At 38.9% G+C, this 19,185-nt stretch overlaps 1 protein-coding gene across 1 annotated transcript in view; it reads left to right on the top strand.

Annotated features, from left to right (window-relative positions):
• CNTN3 (contactin 3) overlaps positions 1–19,185 on the top strand; it is a gene marked incomplete at both ends in the record, with an annotated part of 83,397 nt that overhangs the window by 62,576 nt on the left and 1,636 nt on the right. Inside the window, 10 exons of the mRNA XM_082487596.1 lie at positions 4,453–4,580; positions 6,027–6,202; positions 9,918–10,035; positions 10,834–10,992; positions 11,090–11,239; positions 12,000–12,070; positions 12,966–13,200; positions 13,377–13,492; positions 14,470–14,656; positions 17,979–18,091. Coding sequence (XP_082343722.1) covers positions 4,453–4,580; positions 6,027–6,202; positions 9,918–10,035; positions 10,834–10,992; positions 11,090–11,239; positions 12,000–12,070; positions 12,966–13,200; positions 13,377–13,492; positions 14,470–14,656; positions 17,979–18,091 — 1,453 coding nt within the window. The remainder of the gene's footprint in view (positions 1–4,452; positions 4,581–6,026; positions 6,203–9,917; positions 10,036–10,833; positions 10,993–11,089; positions 11,240–11,999; positions 12,071–12,965; positions 13,201–13,376; positions 13,493–14,469; positions 14,657–17,978; positions 18,092–19,185) is intronic.

Below are 19,185 nucleotides of genomic sequence, written 5' to 3'. Positions count from 1 at the left end.
ATTCTGGCCCTTAGTTTGTGTGGTTGCACTGCACCAACAGTTCAATTTAACAAGATTTTGGTGAGTAAGGTAATACTCTATAAAGCTATAAATAATACTGTCCTAGTTCTCTAAGCAAGTAGGTATGGGGACAGTGAAGGCAGAATGGCTTGAATACTCCTACTTTACAGATACTGAAGTTGACTGATGTTGGATTGGCATCCTGGAGCACGACTTGCCATCTAGTCCCAGATGAGACGTATGTCAATACCTGAAAATAGGAAAATTTGATGTAATCTGTAAAAGTAGTAAAACAGCAGTATGAGAAGTACACTGCTCTTTTCACAGTTGGATGGTTGGTTATGACTAAGATAACTAATAACTAATTATGATCTCATGAATAAAACCTGACATACTGGGCAGAATTGATGGCAACTGTAACCCCACTGAAGTCCCTCAGCTGTCTGCAAGATCTGTAATGCAAAACACGCGCTCCTAGTCTGCGTGGGACAGGAAGACTCTCATAGTTTTGCCAACATGGGCCCCTCAGGTCAGGACCCCTGAAGTCCTGACGTTCTGAAGTTGGTTAATCCCTCTCTCCATTCTGTTGACCTCAGTCAAAGAGCGTGGGCATGAGTTGAAACATTTGGCTGTTGTAGGTTTTTTTAGTTGTTTTTTTTTATGCCATCCCTTTGACTACTGGTAAAAAAAAAAAGAATTTTCTCAGAGATTGATTTCCCACAGTTTTGCTCAAGACTTCACGAGGGATGATGATTTTGTCAATGATGTTTTGATCTGATGACCAAACAGGTCATAAATCAGTCTCCAGTTGTGCAAATGGGTATGTGCCAAAGCATTATTCGACCAATTATCTCTATTTTGCAGGGCTAAAAGTTTCTGCCATTTGCCAGTGCATCAAAAGTGTGCAGGTTGTTGAAAATGGAATTCACTTTGAAAATTGCTGGCCTTCAGCAAAATGTATTGGAAAAACTCTTGTACATGCAGAGAATGCCAAAGGATGTGTTATTTTTCTGTGTTAGAGATCCAGATCACTTCCCGGCAGCAGGCCAGCCACAGTACATTTGTTTTATCACAGTGTCTGAATATCTAATAATTTTAAGTGTACTAAAAGTTTCAGTGTGTCTAGTGTTACAGCAGGAAGGATTACAGCTGTTTCTGGCTTTAGTGTTTTCAAAGGCTGCACTGCATTTACTGTTTTGTAATTGAAAAACTAAAGCATTCATCTTTTTAATTTACCAGTAAATATTTTGGTTTTACAATATTTCTTTTCTAGAATTGATTTGTTGCTTGGTTTGTTGTTTGGTTTTGTTTTTTTTTTTTTAATTCTGGAAAAAAAAAAACTTTATTCTTAATTATATCTTGGTTTTAATAAGCCTATTGCTTAATTATTTTGGGCAAGCTAAACTTGCAGATAGCTCAGAGCACTCTAGATTTGATTCATTTTAATTAAACAATAGACATTTTCTGGTTTATACCTCGATCCTATTTTTTTCCTTTGTTTGATCTCAGGCTGTGTCAACACTGTTGCATTTTTGTTTGGTTTTGCATTTTTTCTACTGGAAACTGCTTCAAAGTAGATGATGCAATACAAGCCTTCGCAAAACACAGCCAGAAAGTCCAACAATTCAGTAGCTTGCTTGCAACCATAATTGATATATTTTAGCAACTTTTATTGATGTCACTATATATACCTATAAAATATATTAATCACATCTTTAACACATTTAAAACACCTATAAACCATATTGTAAGATGTAATTAATTATAATTGTTCCATCTAATATAAAGTGCGGCCACATCTTACTTAGGAATTTTCCAAAACAAGTTAATGAGCCTCAGGGAGGTGAGCTGTGCTGACACTGATGAAGTACACCCTCCTTACGAATATGCCTCAAACACCACCACATTGGCTTCGGTACCTCCGGGCACTTTGGAAGATTGAAAGATGGTTACCTCCAGCTGTAAACTGATTGAACTCTCTTCTCCCCCACATAAGATGCTTTTGTCTTTCATTTTAACATGGTGACTTGTTATCACTTATAATTTGCATCTGTTAATATCCTTATTGTATCACCTTTGCCCAAAGGAAGTGTATTTCAGATGCAGCGATGAGTGTTGCAACACCTTTTTTAAAGAAAATATAAAATGTAGTTCAGAATAATTATGAAAAACAATTAAAAGTTGTGCTTATTTCTAGAGTATGTTTCATTGTAGAGAGCTGTGTAATATCGTTGGAGCTGTGGAAGGAATCCAGACTCCTGCTTTCAGGTGTTTAAAACGCAGTCTCCATTAGGTGAACTTGCTACGAAGGGAAAGGAGCAGCATAAGAACAGAGCTGTGATAGACTCCCACCACCGTGGTCTGCTGTTAGTGAACGTGGTTTTGGAGGATCAGAGAAGTTAAGGGTGAAGGATAAGCTCACCGAACCCATCAAACTCCAGAGTTGCATTCTGCTGCTCTTATTTACCAACCTAATTATTTTCCAAAATATGGTTTCTGACAAATTGCTTAAAAATAAAACCCCAACCCACTGTATTATTTATAATATAAATCAATATAAATAATTAATGACGGTGCTGCTTACTGAAGCAAATACCTTTTAAGGGCCAACTTTAATTTGGCAGTGCAGTCGAATCCAAGGTGGTGCCTTCTCCAGGTACATCTTAGCTGTGCCTGCCTTCAGTCCTGAAGGTCTTCCCAGGTCTTCCCAAGCTTGCCCTGCAGCCAGTGCTGCGGTTTCAAGCCTGCTTTACCCTTCACCAGCTGCCCTAGCACGTGCAGGGTTTCACATGGAGAATTGTTCACGCTGAGCTGTCAAATGCAGTGTGGGAATGCCACAAGAGCAAGCAAACTGTTTTTTTTTAAGTGAGCATTCTTGGGACAAGTTTTGAGAAGAAAGAGAGTGATACCAGTTCCCACCTAACACAGCAGACTTCTCCATCTACTTTTTTTAATATGTATTTAACTTTAGAGAACCAGATCTAAATTGGGACAAATGATGGAGATCCGTTGATACTAATTTGCCTCAAGTATGTTAAAAATAAAAAGAGCTGGGGTGGGTGTGTATTTAATTAATTTTGTACTGAATAAAGAAGCAGGTTAATAATTAAGTACGTGCAAGTGAGAAGGCAAAATCCTCATAACTCTTCTGAGAAAGGGAAGATGGCAATGTTAAGTTTCAGGATATTTGCTGTCTCCTCAGCTGGTACTTACTCTGACAACTGTGTAGGACTCCAACTAATGCGGTTAGAGGTTCGCCCGGAGTGTTAATGTTGTTTGCTGTTGTGTTGATTCTGTGTAGCTTAGATGTGGGTGTTTGGGGCGTTTCCAAAATACCTTCTAGCTAAGGTGCTTAGGGGACTGACAGAACGGGCTCCCTGTGATTCATTTGGTGTCTTCAAATGGCTTGATGTGATTGGAGCTAGAATTAGGCATATCAGGAGAATGTTGTTTATTTTTTTGTTAGTTATTCTGGACATTTTATATACAGTTATACAGCTGCTCCAGGTCATCTAAGGGAAGACCTGGTAGAAGGTCCTGTATCTAAGGATATGACAGATGGGAGGATCAGAAATAGGGAAAGAGGGAGTAAAATTAGCCTTACCTTTACATCCCTCCAGTGCTGTTGTCTAGGATGTCATCTCTGCTGTTGGGATGCCGGTGCTCTTCTGTCTACATCAGTAATGTGAATTGTCTTTTCTCTGCATCTTCTATAAGCATCTTTCTGTTTTGTTCCATGCTAGCTGTCCATTAGGCACGATTCTCACTGGTGGAGTTTGTGTGGGGTTGAGGGAATTTTATTTCCTTCAAGTCCTTCCGTGAAGCATACCTTGACCATGTCTGCAGGTCACTCCTGCTCAGCGTAGGTGATCACACTGTGGCAGATTTCTGTCTCAGTTTGTTTAGAAAACAAATACTGAGTTTATACTTGCATGGGCTGAGCCCTACTCTAGAGAGTCAGTCGTTCAAGTGAGCTATTGACTTCAATGCAGCGTGTGTTCGGCTTCTATCTGTGAATCCTGGGAAGTGCAAAATGTGGATTGCTTATGAAAAATCCTATTGCATCATCACGATAATGATATACAGTTATTTCAAAGTTACTCTGCAAGAGTGCATAAGGAGAAACAAAATAATGCAGTTGAAAATTCCTCTAGTTTCAAACCGTGCAGCTGAAAAAGATGGAGTTAATGTGGGATTTCTCTCTCACACGCACAAACATACGTATGCACAGATATGCATCTTAAACAGTGGTTCTACTGGTGTCCAAAATGGTGAGTAACATACAGACGGGTTCAAATTTGTTGTATATCATCAGTGCGTGGCCACAAGATTTTCAAACATCAGGTTGGTAATTGATGCAGTTTGATGTATCTAAGGTAACAGTATGAGTATTAAAGCATTTTGTCTACAAACCCATGCTGCAACTTTGAAAACCTCTTCATAATTTTTTAGAATCATGTTATTAAAGGATGGAGGACTAAGAATAGCCAATGTGACCAAAGTTGATGCTGGAAGCTACACGTGCCTGGCAGCAAACCAGTTTGGAACAGCCAGTGGCTCAACAAACTTAATAGTTACAGGTAGGTGAGCTGGAACTGAGGGTCATCTGTGAGGTGATGTGAATTGAATTGCAAACTCTGCAACAGAAGCCTGCGATGATGTGGAGTCTGAGTTTGCTTATTGAAAAAATACTAAATGCGGTGGAAAGTAAAAGAGTGTGAGAAGATACATATTTAACGGTATATAAAGATAAAAGGGTATTTGTGATAAATCTTTTTATAGTTTAGAGGAAAGGGACTGGGATTTTCTACCTTTGACAAAGATATTTCTCAGATGTGAGGGAGTTGTGAACATTTAAATTCCCTCCTCTCACTTACTTAAATACTAAATCAGTGCAATTATGCCTTTAATTTGTTTGTGGTTTTTTTTTAATTTGTTCATAAAAAAACCATGGCAATCAAAAAAATATTTGAGGTAATTTTATATTCCAGTCCAAAATCTGTTTAGCCCTAAGGAACTATATGCTGTTTGCTTATGGAAAAATACCTGCTAGAGGCTCCAGCTGCAGGAGTGTTCAGGGACTCCACGAGCAGTACAAGTCTTTCACAAGCAAATTCTATGCACAGTTGTTGTTAAAAGGGTCCTTGCCCCTTCCTCCAAGTCATCCGTGGCTAGCTGCTGTCTGAGATACTGAATTAGCAGGACCAGTACTCTGTGAAGTTTGTCTGAAGAATGTCTTTCCTCATTATGTTCTTTTTTAAAGATAGGAATATCTGAAAGATTTTCCAAACTCAGAATTATCTAATATCCTACTGCATTACATATCCCATATATCTCATAGATCCAAACAGAATTATTTTGTTCAGTGAATTAACAGTGTCACATTTTCAGTCTGCGCTCCTGAATGATTCATGTCCCTTTATATACAAATAATAGAATCTTATACAAAGGATTTCTATAATTAAATTTTATTTTTACAGTTTTTACTTTTACTTGAAAATTTTCTCTATTAATGTGATTCTGGAATAACAAGCAGCCGTTCCTAATGACACTATTTATGTTCTATATGATATATGGACCCAGATATCCAACGCATTCTACCCTATGTGGATTTCCTCTAGTTTCCAGATTTTATTAGCTCCGTCTCTCACTCCCACCTCTTAATCTTCCCAGTGGCTGCTACTATAGCTTCCTGCTCCAAATCATGAGTGTTATTCCCGAGAACCACACACACTCTCAAATGGTAATTTCATTGCTGTGGGTTGCAGTGCATTTAGCTCTGTAAAGTGTATTGGCCTCTACACAGCAGGTTAAAATTTACCTTTTCAGTGTTGAGTGGCTCCCACTGGTAAACGTGCAAGGACACAATGCTCCGACAAGAGGGGTCGGGCAGCAGCATTTATAGTCCAGCTGCATAATTTGAAGTGACTGTCATTAATCAGATTTGAAGAACATGGTAGAGTGTTAGGAGCAAGCAAAGCTCAGCAATACAGGAATCCAATAATTGATATTTCTGCTCTCAACAGAGCCAACCAGGATTACCTTGGCACCTTCCAACATGGATGTCACTGTCGGAGAAAGCGTCGTTTTGCCTTGCCAGGTTCAGCATGATCCTATACTGGACATCAGCTTCACCTGGTATTTCAATGGAACGCTCACTGATTTCAAGAAAGACGCTTCTCACTTTGAGAAGGTTGGTGGGGTAAGTTGCAAACACCTTCTCTTTACTTGCCTCATGCAGCACAGAGAGGCTTACTTTGTTTTTCAGCGTGGTAAATTAGGATGTTTCTTCTCTTTTGAGCGTGTCGCATTTTCTTCTGTGTTGGAGGGAAATCATTCATTGAGCTACTTTGCTGCACATCACCTTACATTTTTGACCTGAAGTAATGCAAGTGCCTACCTCTGTTTCTGTATCTGACCCTACGTTATTTTCCCAAGATCACATGAAACACGGCAATGATAGATTGAGGAACTTGCCTCGGACTTTGTAAGCCCTAGCCTAAAGCTGAACAAAATATCCCATCTTTCCTTGTTTTTCCTGCACTTTCATCCTTAGCGCATCCCTCCACATCCTGCCTGATCCTCCCCGGTGAGAAGCCATACGTCTCATTAAATATTTCCTATGCAGGATGCAGAGATGCTGCTGGGTGATGGGGGCGGGGGGAAAATGGTGACTTTAATGGTTTTTAAAATTTAGCCGTCTAATCAAAACATGAAAAGTAAAGCATTAAGACAGATGAAGGATGTATCAAGAGAATGAAATCAATTACAGCAAAAGGCCTTATTACAGTGCAAGCCAAGGCCAAGCGATAACAAAACAAGCAGCTGAGCATCAGCATGAAACCGGCCATTATAAGCCTTCATAAAGTTTCCTTTCACATATTCTTGCCAGATCTCCTGCTGTAGAGGAATAGCTGTGGGTTAGACACTACTGCCTGTGAAACTGTGAAGTTTCAGCACCTAACTTTTTTCTTTTTGCCTGTAAAACCTCGAAAGATTTAGCATTTAATCAGTAGGCACCAAACACACAGATTGTTCTGCAGTTTGCAATTGATTAAATACAAGTGCGTGTGGAGATGATGAGATTTCCTTGTAGGAGCCATGAGATATTCATATATCATGTACATTTGCACAGAAATGTTGTGAGAATTACGAACTGACCATCTGTCATGCTGTAATGGGAATGCTCCGATTTCATAGCCCATTACCTTCCAGTATTGCTACATGGACTTTATTTATTTAGTAATATTTCCCCCCAGCTGTACTCCGGTTGTGTGTACAAATAGTAATATTAGAAAGGAAAGGTTAAAACATACCAAAACCTGAATCTGACAGTTTTACTGGCTCAATTAAGGCTTCATAAGCTGATTGCAAAATACAGTATTTTTCTCACTAAAAATTCCAGCGTTTTCCTAAAACAAACACAGGCATAATTCCAAATCAAAGCCTTGTTTAGATGTCTTTATTTGTTTTTCTCTCTGAGGAAAAAAGCATCAAAAAAGTAGTCTTTTACAAAAAATTCTCAGTCAGTGCTGAAGAAAAATTCAGGGTGAGTATTGGCTAACTCTGAATCTAGAACATTTTACTTGGAAATCTGTCATAAGGGACAGAATTAGGGGGTTTTATGGAATACAGACATTTGGGTTTTTTTTAAAAAAAACTCTTATTCATGTCAAGAGGGATTGCAGCTTGTTGAGCTTCGGGGTACAAAACTTTATAGGTTACCGAGATCCACAAAAATATTTTATGGGCTTTGTATCACATTAAGGTCAATGGAATAATTTCATCTGGAGTTATATGTGGGTCACGGTAAGTAAATAAGATGGCATAAATATGTTCTAAGACCTCCAATAGTTGCAGTGTGCATTTGCTACATGAAAATATCTGTGCAGAAATAACTTCAGCTTTCTTGGTAGTAAACATGGCAAAAGGAAGATAATTTTTGAATGGACAGATTCCTGTGTAATGATGTCTTGGAAGTCCCTGTCACGCATGCTTGAGGTCTCCGACATGTAGTACTTAGTGGGAACGTTATGTGACCACCACCTGGTCTTCCAGATGGTTCAAAAAATATAGGATGCAACACTGTCTTACTGCTCTTTTTTTTGTTAGACAGATGATTTATACAAAGAATATGGCAAAACAAGCAGATTCCAAAATTTTGAACAGATTGCCTCTAAACTGTTTCGGGTATCACCTGCTTATAGAGCCCAGTGATGGCTGAGGTTGTTATGCAGTCAGGAGAAGCAAAAGCAATTTCTGCAGCTGTTCGTACTGCATGGAATACTCTTTATTTGTATTCTGTGTAGCATGGAGGAAGGAAGGTGACCTTTCCGTCACCTGGACTTGTCCACGCTGACAAAGATTTAATCCGGGAAGGCAAGAATGTGGATAGCACTGTCCGCGGGGCCATGGGAGGTGGGGGTGCCTTCTACATTGGATTCTTGCCTAAAATACCTAAAAAGTAATTAAAATGTAGTGTTAATTTTTCAGTGGTTTTTACTTCAAGTAAAATTGCTCTATTTGACAGTCCCCTTTGTTGAGATATTTGAAATTTAGTTTGCTAAAATAAGTTCATATAAAACGTGATTTGCTTGTGAGTATGCATTGCTGTTGTTGGTCATTCCCTGAATACCCACTTCCAATCAAGTAGATCAATTTTAGATTGCCTTCAACTCTATTTCTAATGTATTGTAGGCAATCAGCACTGAATTGTCCTGCAAATGCTTCCAGCTATGTTTTCATAGAAGACCAGGCATTGTGTGTAGTGTCACACGTGGAAGGGAAGCAGGCAGAACTGTTTTCAGCTTGTGTTGAATAAGGAAGTGAGACATAATGCTGGCCCAACGATTTGGAAAGGTTATGCCTTTCTTTTATTTTTTTATTAAGGCTAAAATAAACTCCAGATCATGTCTTCCCCTTTCACCCAAACTACTGTGTGCATACGAATCAATCGAATGGCCAGAGTGGCTGAAAATATCCAAAAAATAGGATTCTGTCCACAAATGAAAATCTGCTTCTCCTGAAAATTAAAAATAAAAACTTTTAAAAATTGCAGTCTGACTGAGAGATTTTTTCACCTGGAAAATATGATGTGAACTGGGTTAAAGCAGTGATTTACCTGACACAAAGAGGAGATTTTTTTAAAGTGACACTGGCTGCCAAAGTTCTCTACTCAGTGATGTAGAAAACAAATGGTACACAAGGAGCCCTAACATGATATGAAGTTAGTTATCACTCAAGTTTTATGTATGTTTCCCTTGATTCAGGAGATCAAGCACATGCTATGACATGAGAGCGACCAATGGGGAAAAAAAATGACCAAATATTAAATATTCAATGAAGAACAAAGAATAGAACTTAGACTTGTAAAATGGGGAATTTAGCCCAAAACGTACAACCTTGAAATGAAAGCGTGATCACAATAACCTGTAAATAACCTGTAGAATGAACCAAATCCAGCTTTGTCATTTACACATTTGAACTCCTTAAAAATCTGTGATAACTAGACTTACAAATTCTGTCTAGAAGTCAAATTGGTTAATGGCCATAGAAACCGGGTTTTTCTCTTTCTTAGGGCTTAGAGACAAAGGGTTGGACACAGGGCACTGACTTTCTTCATGGTTCCTAGTAACAGTCAGGAGGTATGTTCCCAGTACGAGCTAACCATGTTGTAGCTTACTTCTCCTGTAGAAAGAGAGACACAACCTTGTGTTTATTAGGAAAATACAGACAATTACCATGGAGCAGCTGACGGGTAATAAGTTGCTACACTGCAGGCTGTCTGCCAAATGCAATTTTTGAGCAACTTTATCTTCAACATTTTTGGTTAATTTCATTTCCATTTACAAATACAATCTTAATATTAAATTACAAGGTAGTACATTTACGTTAATAAGGGCTTTGTATTTCAACAGAGTGCATCAGGAGATTTAATGATTAGAAACATCCAGCTGAAACACAGTGGAAAATATGTTTGTATGGTGAAGACAGAAGTGGATAGTGTAGCATCGGCGGCGGACCTTATCGTACGAGGTAAATTTCAGCTTCAGTTACCGTGAATCATATTTTCTAACTTTTGTCTATTGTAGATTACAGAAACAACTGATACTGTGGATTACAAAACCCAGTTCATCTATGACTTCAATTATGTGATTCTACCTTGCAGTTACGGAGAATTTTAGCTCAGTTGTTGGATTAAGCTTAATTTTTCTCAGAGAAATAAGGAGCCGAAGGATATAATAAATTTTGACTTCACATTGGTTCTCACTGAAAGTCCTTCAAGTCACTGACGAGAGGGAATGAGAGTTATTTCAACCCCTTTGCTGGTGCAGATGAGACAAAACCCAGCATTTTTGCCAGGATGCCCAGAATCAGGATTTTCCAGAAGGCAGCAGAAAGCTTGCCTGACTGCGTTGCTGCTCGGGTTGCTGATCGGATGTTGTGCTGAAAAATTGCTATGGTGCATTGTATAGTAAAACAGCTGTAGATAACAAATTGGCAGACTACAGAGATGTATTAGTAGATTAAAAGAGGACATTGAGGACTAAAGTAAAAGACATTGGAAAGACAGATCAGGATCACGCTGAAGAAAGGTTTTTTGGAAAAAAAACAAAACCCTGTCATCTGTGCTGCAGTTCGGAGTATTTCAGAATTAGCTTATCAGAGTTAAGCTTAGTGAATGTAAAACAATAATTACAAGTGTTCTTATTCCAAGCTGAATTGTTTTCTTCCTCCCACGGCGCTGATAAAATGAGAATCCATGCTGCTGTGCTACTGATTTCCAGGGTACTGACTTTACAAACCCCTTCATATTTTTCAATCTGATTCTAGGCTCACCTGGGCCCCCCGAACATGTGAAAGTGGATGAAATAACTGATACCACAGCTCAGATCTCCTGGCAAGAAGGCACAGATAATCACAGCCCAGTAACCGCTTACACCATACAAGCAAGGACACCCTTTTCAGTTGGCTGGCAGCGAGTTACAACAGGTAAAACACAATTCTTGTTACAGGCTCTGTCGAAATGTTTTTTGACCAGGGACACCGTGTTCTTATTATTTTTTTTTTTCCTTTTTGTTTGTAATAGTTCCAGATGTGATCGATGGAAAAACATTCACAACCACAGTAGTGGATTTAAATCCCTGGGTTGAATATGAATTTCGTGTAGTTGCCAGTAACAAAATAGGAGGTGGAGAACCTAGTTTACCCTCAGAAAAAGTAAGAACTGAAGAGGCAGGTTAGTGGGTTCTTCTATTTGTTTTTAATTCGAGAGTCTTGAATATTAACAGAAAAGGAGCATTCATATCCTTGGCTCTTTGCAAACAAGCTTGGAATTGCCATCATATATAAAAGCCAATTAGTTTGTTCATGATTTTTCCATTTTGCTGTGGGACAGTTTGTCTTGCATTACTCAGCATCGCAGAAGCATAACATCTAAATACATTTAAACTGTATTTAGTATGCCAAATTCTGTCAGTTCAGGCAGTGCTGCAGAGTCGGAAGGTACTAACGGATGGAAAGAGGTTAATTTTGACAGGGTTTTTTCCTTCCTAGTGTTTGATCAGCATACACCTTCCATGTAACAAGTATGTGGCTCAGCAGAGCACATCAATTAAAACCCCAGGAGCTACTTGGAATAAGGCCCTTGCCCAATATATCTGCATAAGTTAGCCGTATTGGAAAAAAAAAAGTGAAGGATGCCTTCAATATTTAGAAGTTCATAAACATGAGTATACGGGGTTCAGTCTGCAAGCTAGCGAGGTTCTTCAATGGCTCAGAAAAACATCTGCTGCCCCCTGGGATGAAAAACAGCAGGGTGAATGCAGGAAGGGGCTGGGGCTTTCCAGGACTGCCCACCCCGCCTCCAAAGCACGAGCCTTGATTTGCAAAAGCAATATGAATGCGGCCGGGTTAGCTTCAGCGCATGAGGTTAACCGTGTGTGATGTCCTCTCTTGTAGCTACACAGTGTAAACAGCTGTACCTTTCCTTTTCACAGCTCCCGAAATCCCCCCATCTGAAGTCAGTGGGGGAGGAGGCAGCAGGTCCGAACTGGTCATAACATGGGATGTAAGTTTTCTGGCAAGCAATTTTCTTCAGAGAATGATTGTTTTCATTCAAACTCTTCTTAAAACATGAATTTCCCTGGCTGCAGCAGGTTCTCATCTAGGATGTATGTGGCTCGGTAACATTGTGTAATGGGAGCTATGCACGTTTGCCTTCCCTCTTTTGCTTTCACGTGTTACTGTGCTAGACAGCCATCAGTGGGAAATTTAGTTCATTTGTCTGAAATTGTTTCTGTTCTCAAACAAATGTTAACACTAAAAAGGGGGCAGGAGGGCAGGGGAAGAGGAAGGGGTATTGCTCAAAGGGTAAGCCAAAGAATTATGCTTTTCAGAGCAAATTTGCAGTTCTTGCTTTCCTGCCATTAACTCCGGCTGTGTGTGCTAGCCAATGCAAACAATGAGCTACTACTTGATACTATGTATCCCCTTTTTAATGAGTGAAAAAATGTTACCTTCTTGTTACTAACATTGACTACTCTGTGTGGTTACCAAATCATAATCCCATCAGAGGAAGGTGTAAGCCACTCTACAAAGGCAGTATTGGATTCTGTAATAGTTGACTAAGCTACTTTTATCTTTTCATGAACTATGGATTATGAAATTGAAAAAAAAAATTGTATTTACTGAAGAGTGTCTAAAAACAATATACCTGGTGGAAAACAAGGAATATACCTGAAAGTTGTTCTTTTCTTGAAGTGCAAACCTTAAAAAATAGGTTCAGAGGAAGACGTTTTGCTCTGCTGTACCAGAGTTAATTTACTGATGGAATGAGCCCAAATTCAGTACCAGAACCTGGTTACAATCGTGTATGTTAGTCTTTTGGTACTTTCTTCCTGCAAAATATGTCCAGCGCTGTATGTAGCATCACAGACTTCTGTCGTCTGTTGCTTTTTTCACAGCCCATCCCTGAAGAATTACAAAACGGAGAAGGATTTGGCTATGTTGTTGCTTTCCGCCCCTTTGGCACCACAACATGGATACAGACTGTGGTCACCTCTCCTGACACACCAAGATACGTCTTTAGGAATGAAAGCATCTTGCCATTTTCGCCATATGAAGTCAAAGTTGGTGTCTATAACAATAAAGGAGAAGGGCCATTTAGTTCAGTAACCACAGTTTTTTCAGCTGAAGAAGGTATGTGATTGAGTTAGCTCCAGATTGACTGAGTTACGTCCAGATATTAAACATGAAATGTTTCATCAGATAATATAGCCACCGTTGATAGAAATGAGATCACTTTGAATGGGAACGTGTTTATTTCCACAGTCACCAATGCTGCTGCTCTCTCATTTATTGATTTCCAAATACAGAGCCCAGCATAGCACCCTCTGGGGTATCTGCGACGAGTCTGTCATCCTCAGTCATCGAGGTCTCCTGGACAGCCATTCCCTGGAAGATGAGTAGTGGAAGGTTACTGGGTTATGAGGTAAGCGCATTTAAAATACACTCCCTTGTCTTGGTATTGTAAAGGGCCATGACCCAGAGGGGTTATGCAGGCAGCTGGATAGCAGCACAACTGAGCATTTAACCCAGCGCGTTTTACTTCTGCAGGACCCTAGAGTATGGGGAATGTTGTCATCGCTGTTCTCTTCCAGGGCCAGTTCATAGCTGTGGCTTTTGGCATTAGGTCTGGGCCCATATAGAGTGTTTTGTGAATGGAGGCCAGGCTGTGGGGGAGGATGTTCTGCGAAAGCCTCTGCTGATGGGCCACAGGACTCGAGACTTCAAGACACAAGTGATCTCTCCAGCCCGGTCCTTCTGCCCAGAAATTTTCCAGCTATTCAGAAATCAATATTCTGTTACACTGGAATTTTTCATAAAAATATTTGAAAAGCAAAGCAAACAGCTATAGTGTTAGACTCTAGAAATAACTAATTTACAAAAGATTACTGCACATTTCGCTTTCTTTCTGCCCCACCTATACCAAAAAGAAGGATATTTTCTTCTAAGTATCTTTGAAAATGAAGAGCACAATGAAATTGTGTTTTGCTTCTTGTGCTGATAGTTATGTGTCTAACAGTATTTTCAAACGGACATATTTTTCAGAATTACATTTACTTCCAAAGAAACTATTTTGTAAGATACAGTTTTCTGAGTTTAACTTAACTGTGTTTACTTTTTACATGAAGTCATGATTTTCATCTTGGCATTTTTTAATTCAAGCAAGATCTAATATTTCAGTTTCCTTTTTCCTACAGTCACACTAAAAAGAGGAGCAAGCATGAAAGGCAGAAGGATAAGAATTTTTTTTACATAGTAAACATATTTTTGAAACTTTCATGTATTTCTGCCTTTTTCAGCTGAGAAAAAAAAATGCACTTAAAGGAATCAAATGCAATGCTGTGAATGAGAAGTCCATTCCATGCAAGATGTTAAGTGGCTTTGTTTTATATCATCTCCTAGGTTAGGTACTGGAATAATGGTGGAAAAGAAGAATCTTCAAACAGAGTAAAAGCTGCAGGGAATGAGACATCAATACGAATAACGGGTTTGAAGAGCAACTTGGCCTACTACACAGCTGTCCGTGCTTATAACAGTGCCGGAGCAGGTCCCTTTAGTGCCACAGTAAATGCTACAACAAAAAAGACACGTAAGTATCTTGAATTTAAAGTGGGGAGGGACATAATGGTGTGTTAGCACTTGTGGGGAAATGAAAAGTAGGCACATTACTGAGAATCACAATATGCATAAATGACCTAAATTTTCACACAGACTAGAGGAGTTACACAAATCGAGCATAGATCTTCCATTTTTTACCCTCCGCTACTTTAGCGGGATGAGTAAGTAAAACTCAACTATGCCAGTGGAGCTGAACTAAGATCTATAAGCTCTGCATAGACCCTTTATTATTCTTCTAGTGACTGGAAGAATTTTAAAAGAAAAATTTCTGTTGTTTGGAAGGAAAAAAACAGCAACTTGTTGAGTTGTTCAGGGTTTTATAACATATTTATAAGTTCTCTAGGGCATGGCTTTTGAAATTGCAATGATCCTCACAGAATTCATGCAAAACAATCTTTCGTGTCCATTGTCTCCCCTTGAACAAATTACGCAAGAGGCCACTTTACTATTAAAAGGAGAAATTAAGCTGGAGAACAGATTGTCAAAGGCTGCACTAATTTTTCTGCAAATGGAAATATTTTTAGTACGCTCTTGCGCTGTAATACAACTCAGAATCAGGGTCATCAATCTTGAAGTATTTCCGTCAGACTCACAAGAATGTACAATTAAATCCATCTGAAAGGTCAAATTCCCTGGAATAGTCATTAACATCCTTCTACCGGAAGCAGTTGCATCATCAGTATTATGTAATAAACTAGTTTATTGGAAACTATTGTATGCAGAAGTGAGTGTCATTCTCTGTCACTGAGGACTAAACTAACTCAGATTAACATATTTGCTAGAGTTTGAATATATTATATGTATAGTTACCATGAATTGGCTGATCTGCAGTAACTCACTGCCTGTAGGTAACGTGCGATGAGAAGTTTTCTCTAATTAATCGCCTTTGTAGCTACTGGCTGCTCGCTAGAGGTTGTGCCAGCCTGGTCAGCTCAGGGATTGTTCAGTCCTTTTTTTTAGTGACCACCTGCCTTTAGGATGTGTGAACGAGAACTGGACAAGCACCTGATCCCACTATTTAAAGAGGACCTGCACCAGGCCCTTAGTCAAGATCGCTGCTATTTCAAATAACTAAAAAGAAAATTGAGTTGCATTATGTCAGTGTGTCTTGCTGGTGAATAAAGAGAGCAAAACCACTGCAGTACAGTTTAATGTTGCTCTGAAGGATTCTGCTAACTACTAGTTGAATTAACTAAGACAAATAATTCTCTGTACTGCTGCAATAGAAGCTGAGTTTTCATTCAAATGTGTGAATTTTGATCAACCCCAGTTTTTACCTTAACTTGAATATATTGCTATGTTTTTCACTGTAAAGGGTGTCCATGCACATTGTATTTACATTCACCAGGTAACCTACAAGATACTTGTTAGTAACTATTAACCATATCAAGAAACACAAATACTTAACTTCAATTGGCAGTATAGTTCAAGGTTGCAAATTCAGTGTTTGTCTTCGACCTCAGAAGTATCTTTCCTTTTATAGTTGAAATAAATACTCACGTTCCTAACCCAAAATAACAAGTGTAGTTTTGTTTTCTAAAATACTGCTATATAAAATGGCAAGTAGCTGGGGAAGACTTGCCTAAGGTTATAAGGCAAGATGTTACAATTATTTCATGTTTAGAAGGTCTTAAAATACAACAAAATGCTCTGCCCATTGTTTCTAATGCAGAGAAATACCAGTGTATACAACCAGCTTTAAGCATCTGAGGAGTCTCAGAGAAATCCATGTAGCTTATTTGCACGCTTAGCACTGGACGTGTACTTGTGTGACATGGTGGTTCAGGATCTGACCTATTACAAATTCAAGTTCTGCAGTTCTGAACACTGAAGATTTTTGGAGATTCTGGTATCTGAAGTGAATTGTAGCCTTCTGAATCACTTCCATAAGTCAAGTGGTAGACAGAGACAGAGGCTTTACGTTTGTTTTTTTTTATATATATATATAATTACTCTTCATTTTTTCAGATGTCATATTAATATTTTGTTGTGGTTTTAAAACAATGACTCATATCTTTTGAAATTCAGCTTTAATATCTCAGTGTGAAAACTATTCATATATATGCTGTAATACTTAATTCTCAGGAGTAAAACAATCTCCTCTTACATTTACAAGAAGTGGCTATTAGTGCATCAGTTTAAATCCTATTTAGTATATAGAACAAGGCAAACACTGGAAAAATGTATCTGTGAATGGTTGTTTGACTTTAGAATAATCCTTTTAAGTCTCACTCTTACATTTTTGTGTCTAGTTTGTGTTAAGAAGTATAATTCTAGGTGGGTTTTGACCTGACCACTCATGGAAAGTAGGGAGCTAGCTACCTGTGTGAAAGTGTTGCAAAATAAAGGGGGGGGGGGGGGGGGGGGGGGAGAAAAAAAACACATAAGCACAGGCGTAGGAGTGTTTAAAACCACTGTCAGTGTCTAATACTGGAACCTTGAGCATCAAAGCGTAGCGCAGTCCACCTAAGCAGCAGTTGCCTCCACTAGGTGACAGCAACAGTAAATTGTTTTCCTTAACACATTTAGAAAAGATTTTAATTGTTGATTGTGTCACTGCATGACCCATTTTCTGGGAAACCAACTTGAGGCATCTGAAGAGGTTTGTACTTACCTTCGCCTTCCCTGAAAGCTTGGCAGTTTCAAGATACATTAAAGTGTACAGCCAAAAGCATACCGCTCCTTTTGAAAATAACAGCCTCAGATTGTTAATGAACAAAAAAACCCCAATAGATTTCCTTGGCCGAATCCCACTATTGTTCCAGCTGCAGGTACAGAAATGGTACAGACTGCGGTTCAAAATCACACCTCGAGTTAAAAGAAGAACAAAAAAAATCTGTCAAATATTTTTACACTAAAAACATGTAAAAGTAAATCAGCATACTAAGACTAAATTTGTCTAACAAGTAATCTATTGTGAAGTATTTGCTTATTCTTGGCAATACACAATAACTAGAAATTGTCTGTTACCATTATTGGTTTCATTAGAGTTTGCTCTAATTGATCACCCATGTCCTAAGACATATGCTTTTGTTTGGCTGTAGTTAGTGAAGGACCATCAACAGATAATGCAACTTCAGAAAGAACATTTATGTACCATTCTATTTTTCCTTCCTTCTGTTTTTCCAATTTAGTCTCTGAACCATAAAGTGTACAAACAGCGAGGCTGCATTTGAGTTGCTTTTCTATCCAACATGTAATGACAGTCAATTACCTGAACTATTATTTCCTACTGTAGAATAAATCACTAATGCCAATTACATTAAAGTCATGCTTTTATTATGTATTTGAAGCACCCAGTCAACCGCCAGGAAACGTGATGTGGAATGTCACTGACTCCAGAGTAATCCTCAGCTGGGAGGAAGTAAGAGCTATGGAGAACGAGTCCGAGGTGACTGGGTATAAGGCAAGTGAGAACAGACCTGTAAAATATCTGAAAACAATCTACAGTTTGCTTTTTCTTGTCTATTTGCAAAGGCAGTAAGGTCAGAAGATACAGAAAACAAAACATTTAAACCATTTCAGTAGTGGCTCCTTTTTATAGATTTAAATCGTATTCTGTCTTCATAAACTGCGCTCCTCTTACCATTAATGGTACACTAAAAGCCTTCTCCTCCTCGTGCAAACAACGCCAGGAGCTGCAGCTTTGGGGATCCCACTTGTCCAAATGTGTAACACTTGGTTGTTATAAGATATACAACACTTACCACATATATAACACTTATTATAAATGTATAACACTTATCCAAATGTATAACATTTTGAAAGAAACCAAATACCCATCAGCTAAATCTTGGATTATAGTTTCCATTGCTGGCCAGCTATATTTATTAGTACCACGTATATCAAACTGATATTCTTAAACCTTTTTCTTCATACCTACTGCGGGATCATGCTCATTGTCTTGATTGAAATTCCATTGCTACATCTACTCTAAATCTGGTCAGCGCACAAATATACAAGTATTTAAATATGTCATATATCTTAAGCACGTTTAAGAGAATAGCTGAGGATGTTCTTGAAGAGCTGCGTACAGCTGGGTCCCGTATGATATATTCCTGCATAAAAGATCGATGCTGAAGATCTGAGCATGCAGTGTTCTGAGTTGTATTGGCAAGAAATACATGTTTATAGCTTAGGTAAGCCACCTAGTTTCATAGCCGGCAGCTTACCTACAAACACACCATGTAGAGTTTCAAACTGCATTACTCTGTATCCCACAATTTCGGGTCCCCCTGTGGTTAAAAAACATTGCTAAGTACACAAGGATAAGCTGAATTTGGATAAAGCTGGTTAATTTTACTGAAGTAAAGCACTTAAGGGGTCTGTGCAGTTAACAAAAGTTGGCTTTCCAGGAAGAGAAGAGCAAACAAATGACATTGAAAAATGCCCGAGCAGCTGTAGCGCGGTCGCCGTGGAAGTGAGCCACACGCCTGTGTCCCGCCGAGGGCTTTGTATAACGAGGCATGGCATTAGGGAGCGTGACTCCAGCGTGGCAGC

Source organism: Vanellus vanellus (genome assembly GCF_965231255.1).
Source record: "Vanellus vanellus genome assembly, chromosome: 9".
Lineage (NCBI taxonomy): Eukaryota > Metazoa > Chordata > Aves > Charadriiformes > Charadriidae > Vanellus > Vanellus vanellus.
The sequence above is the reverse complement of the archived record's forward strand: the minus strand, read 5'-3'. Positions and strand labels throughout refer to the sequence as shown.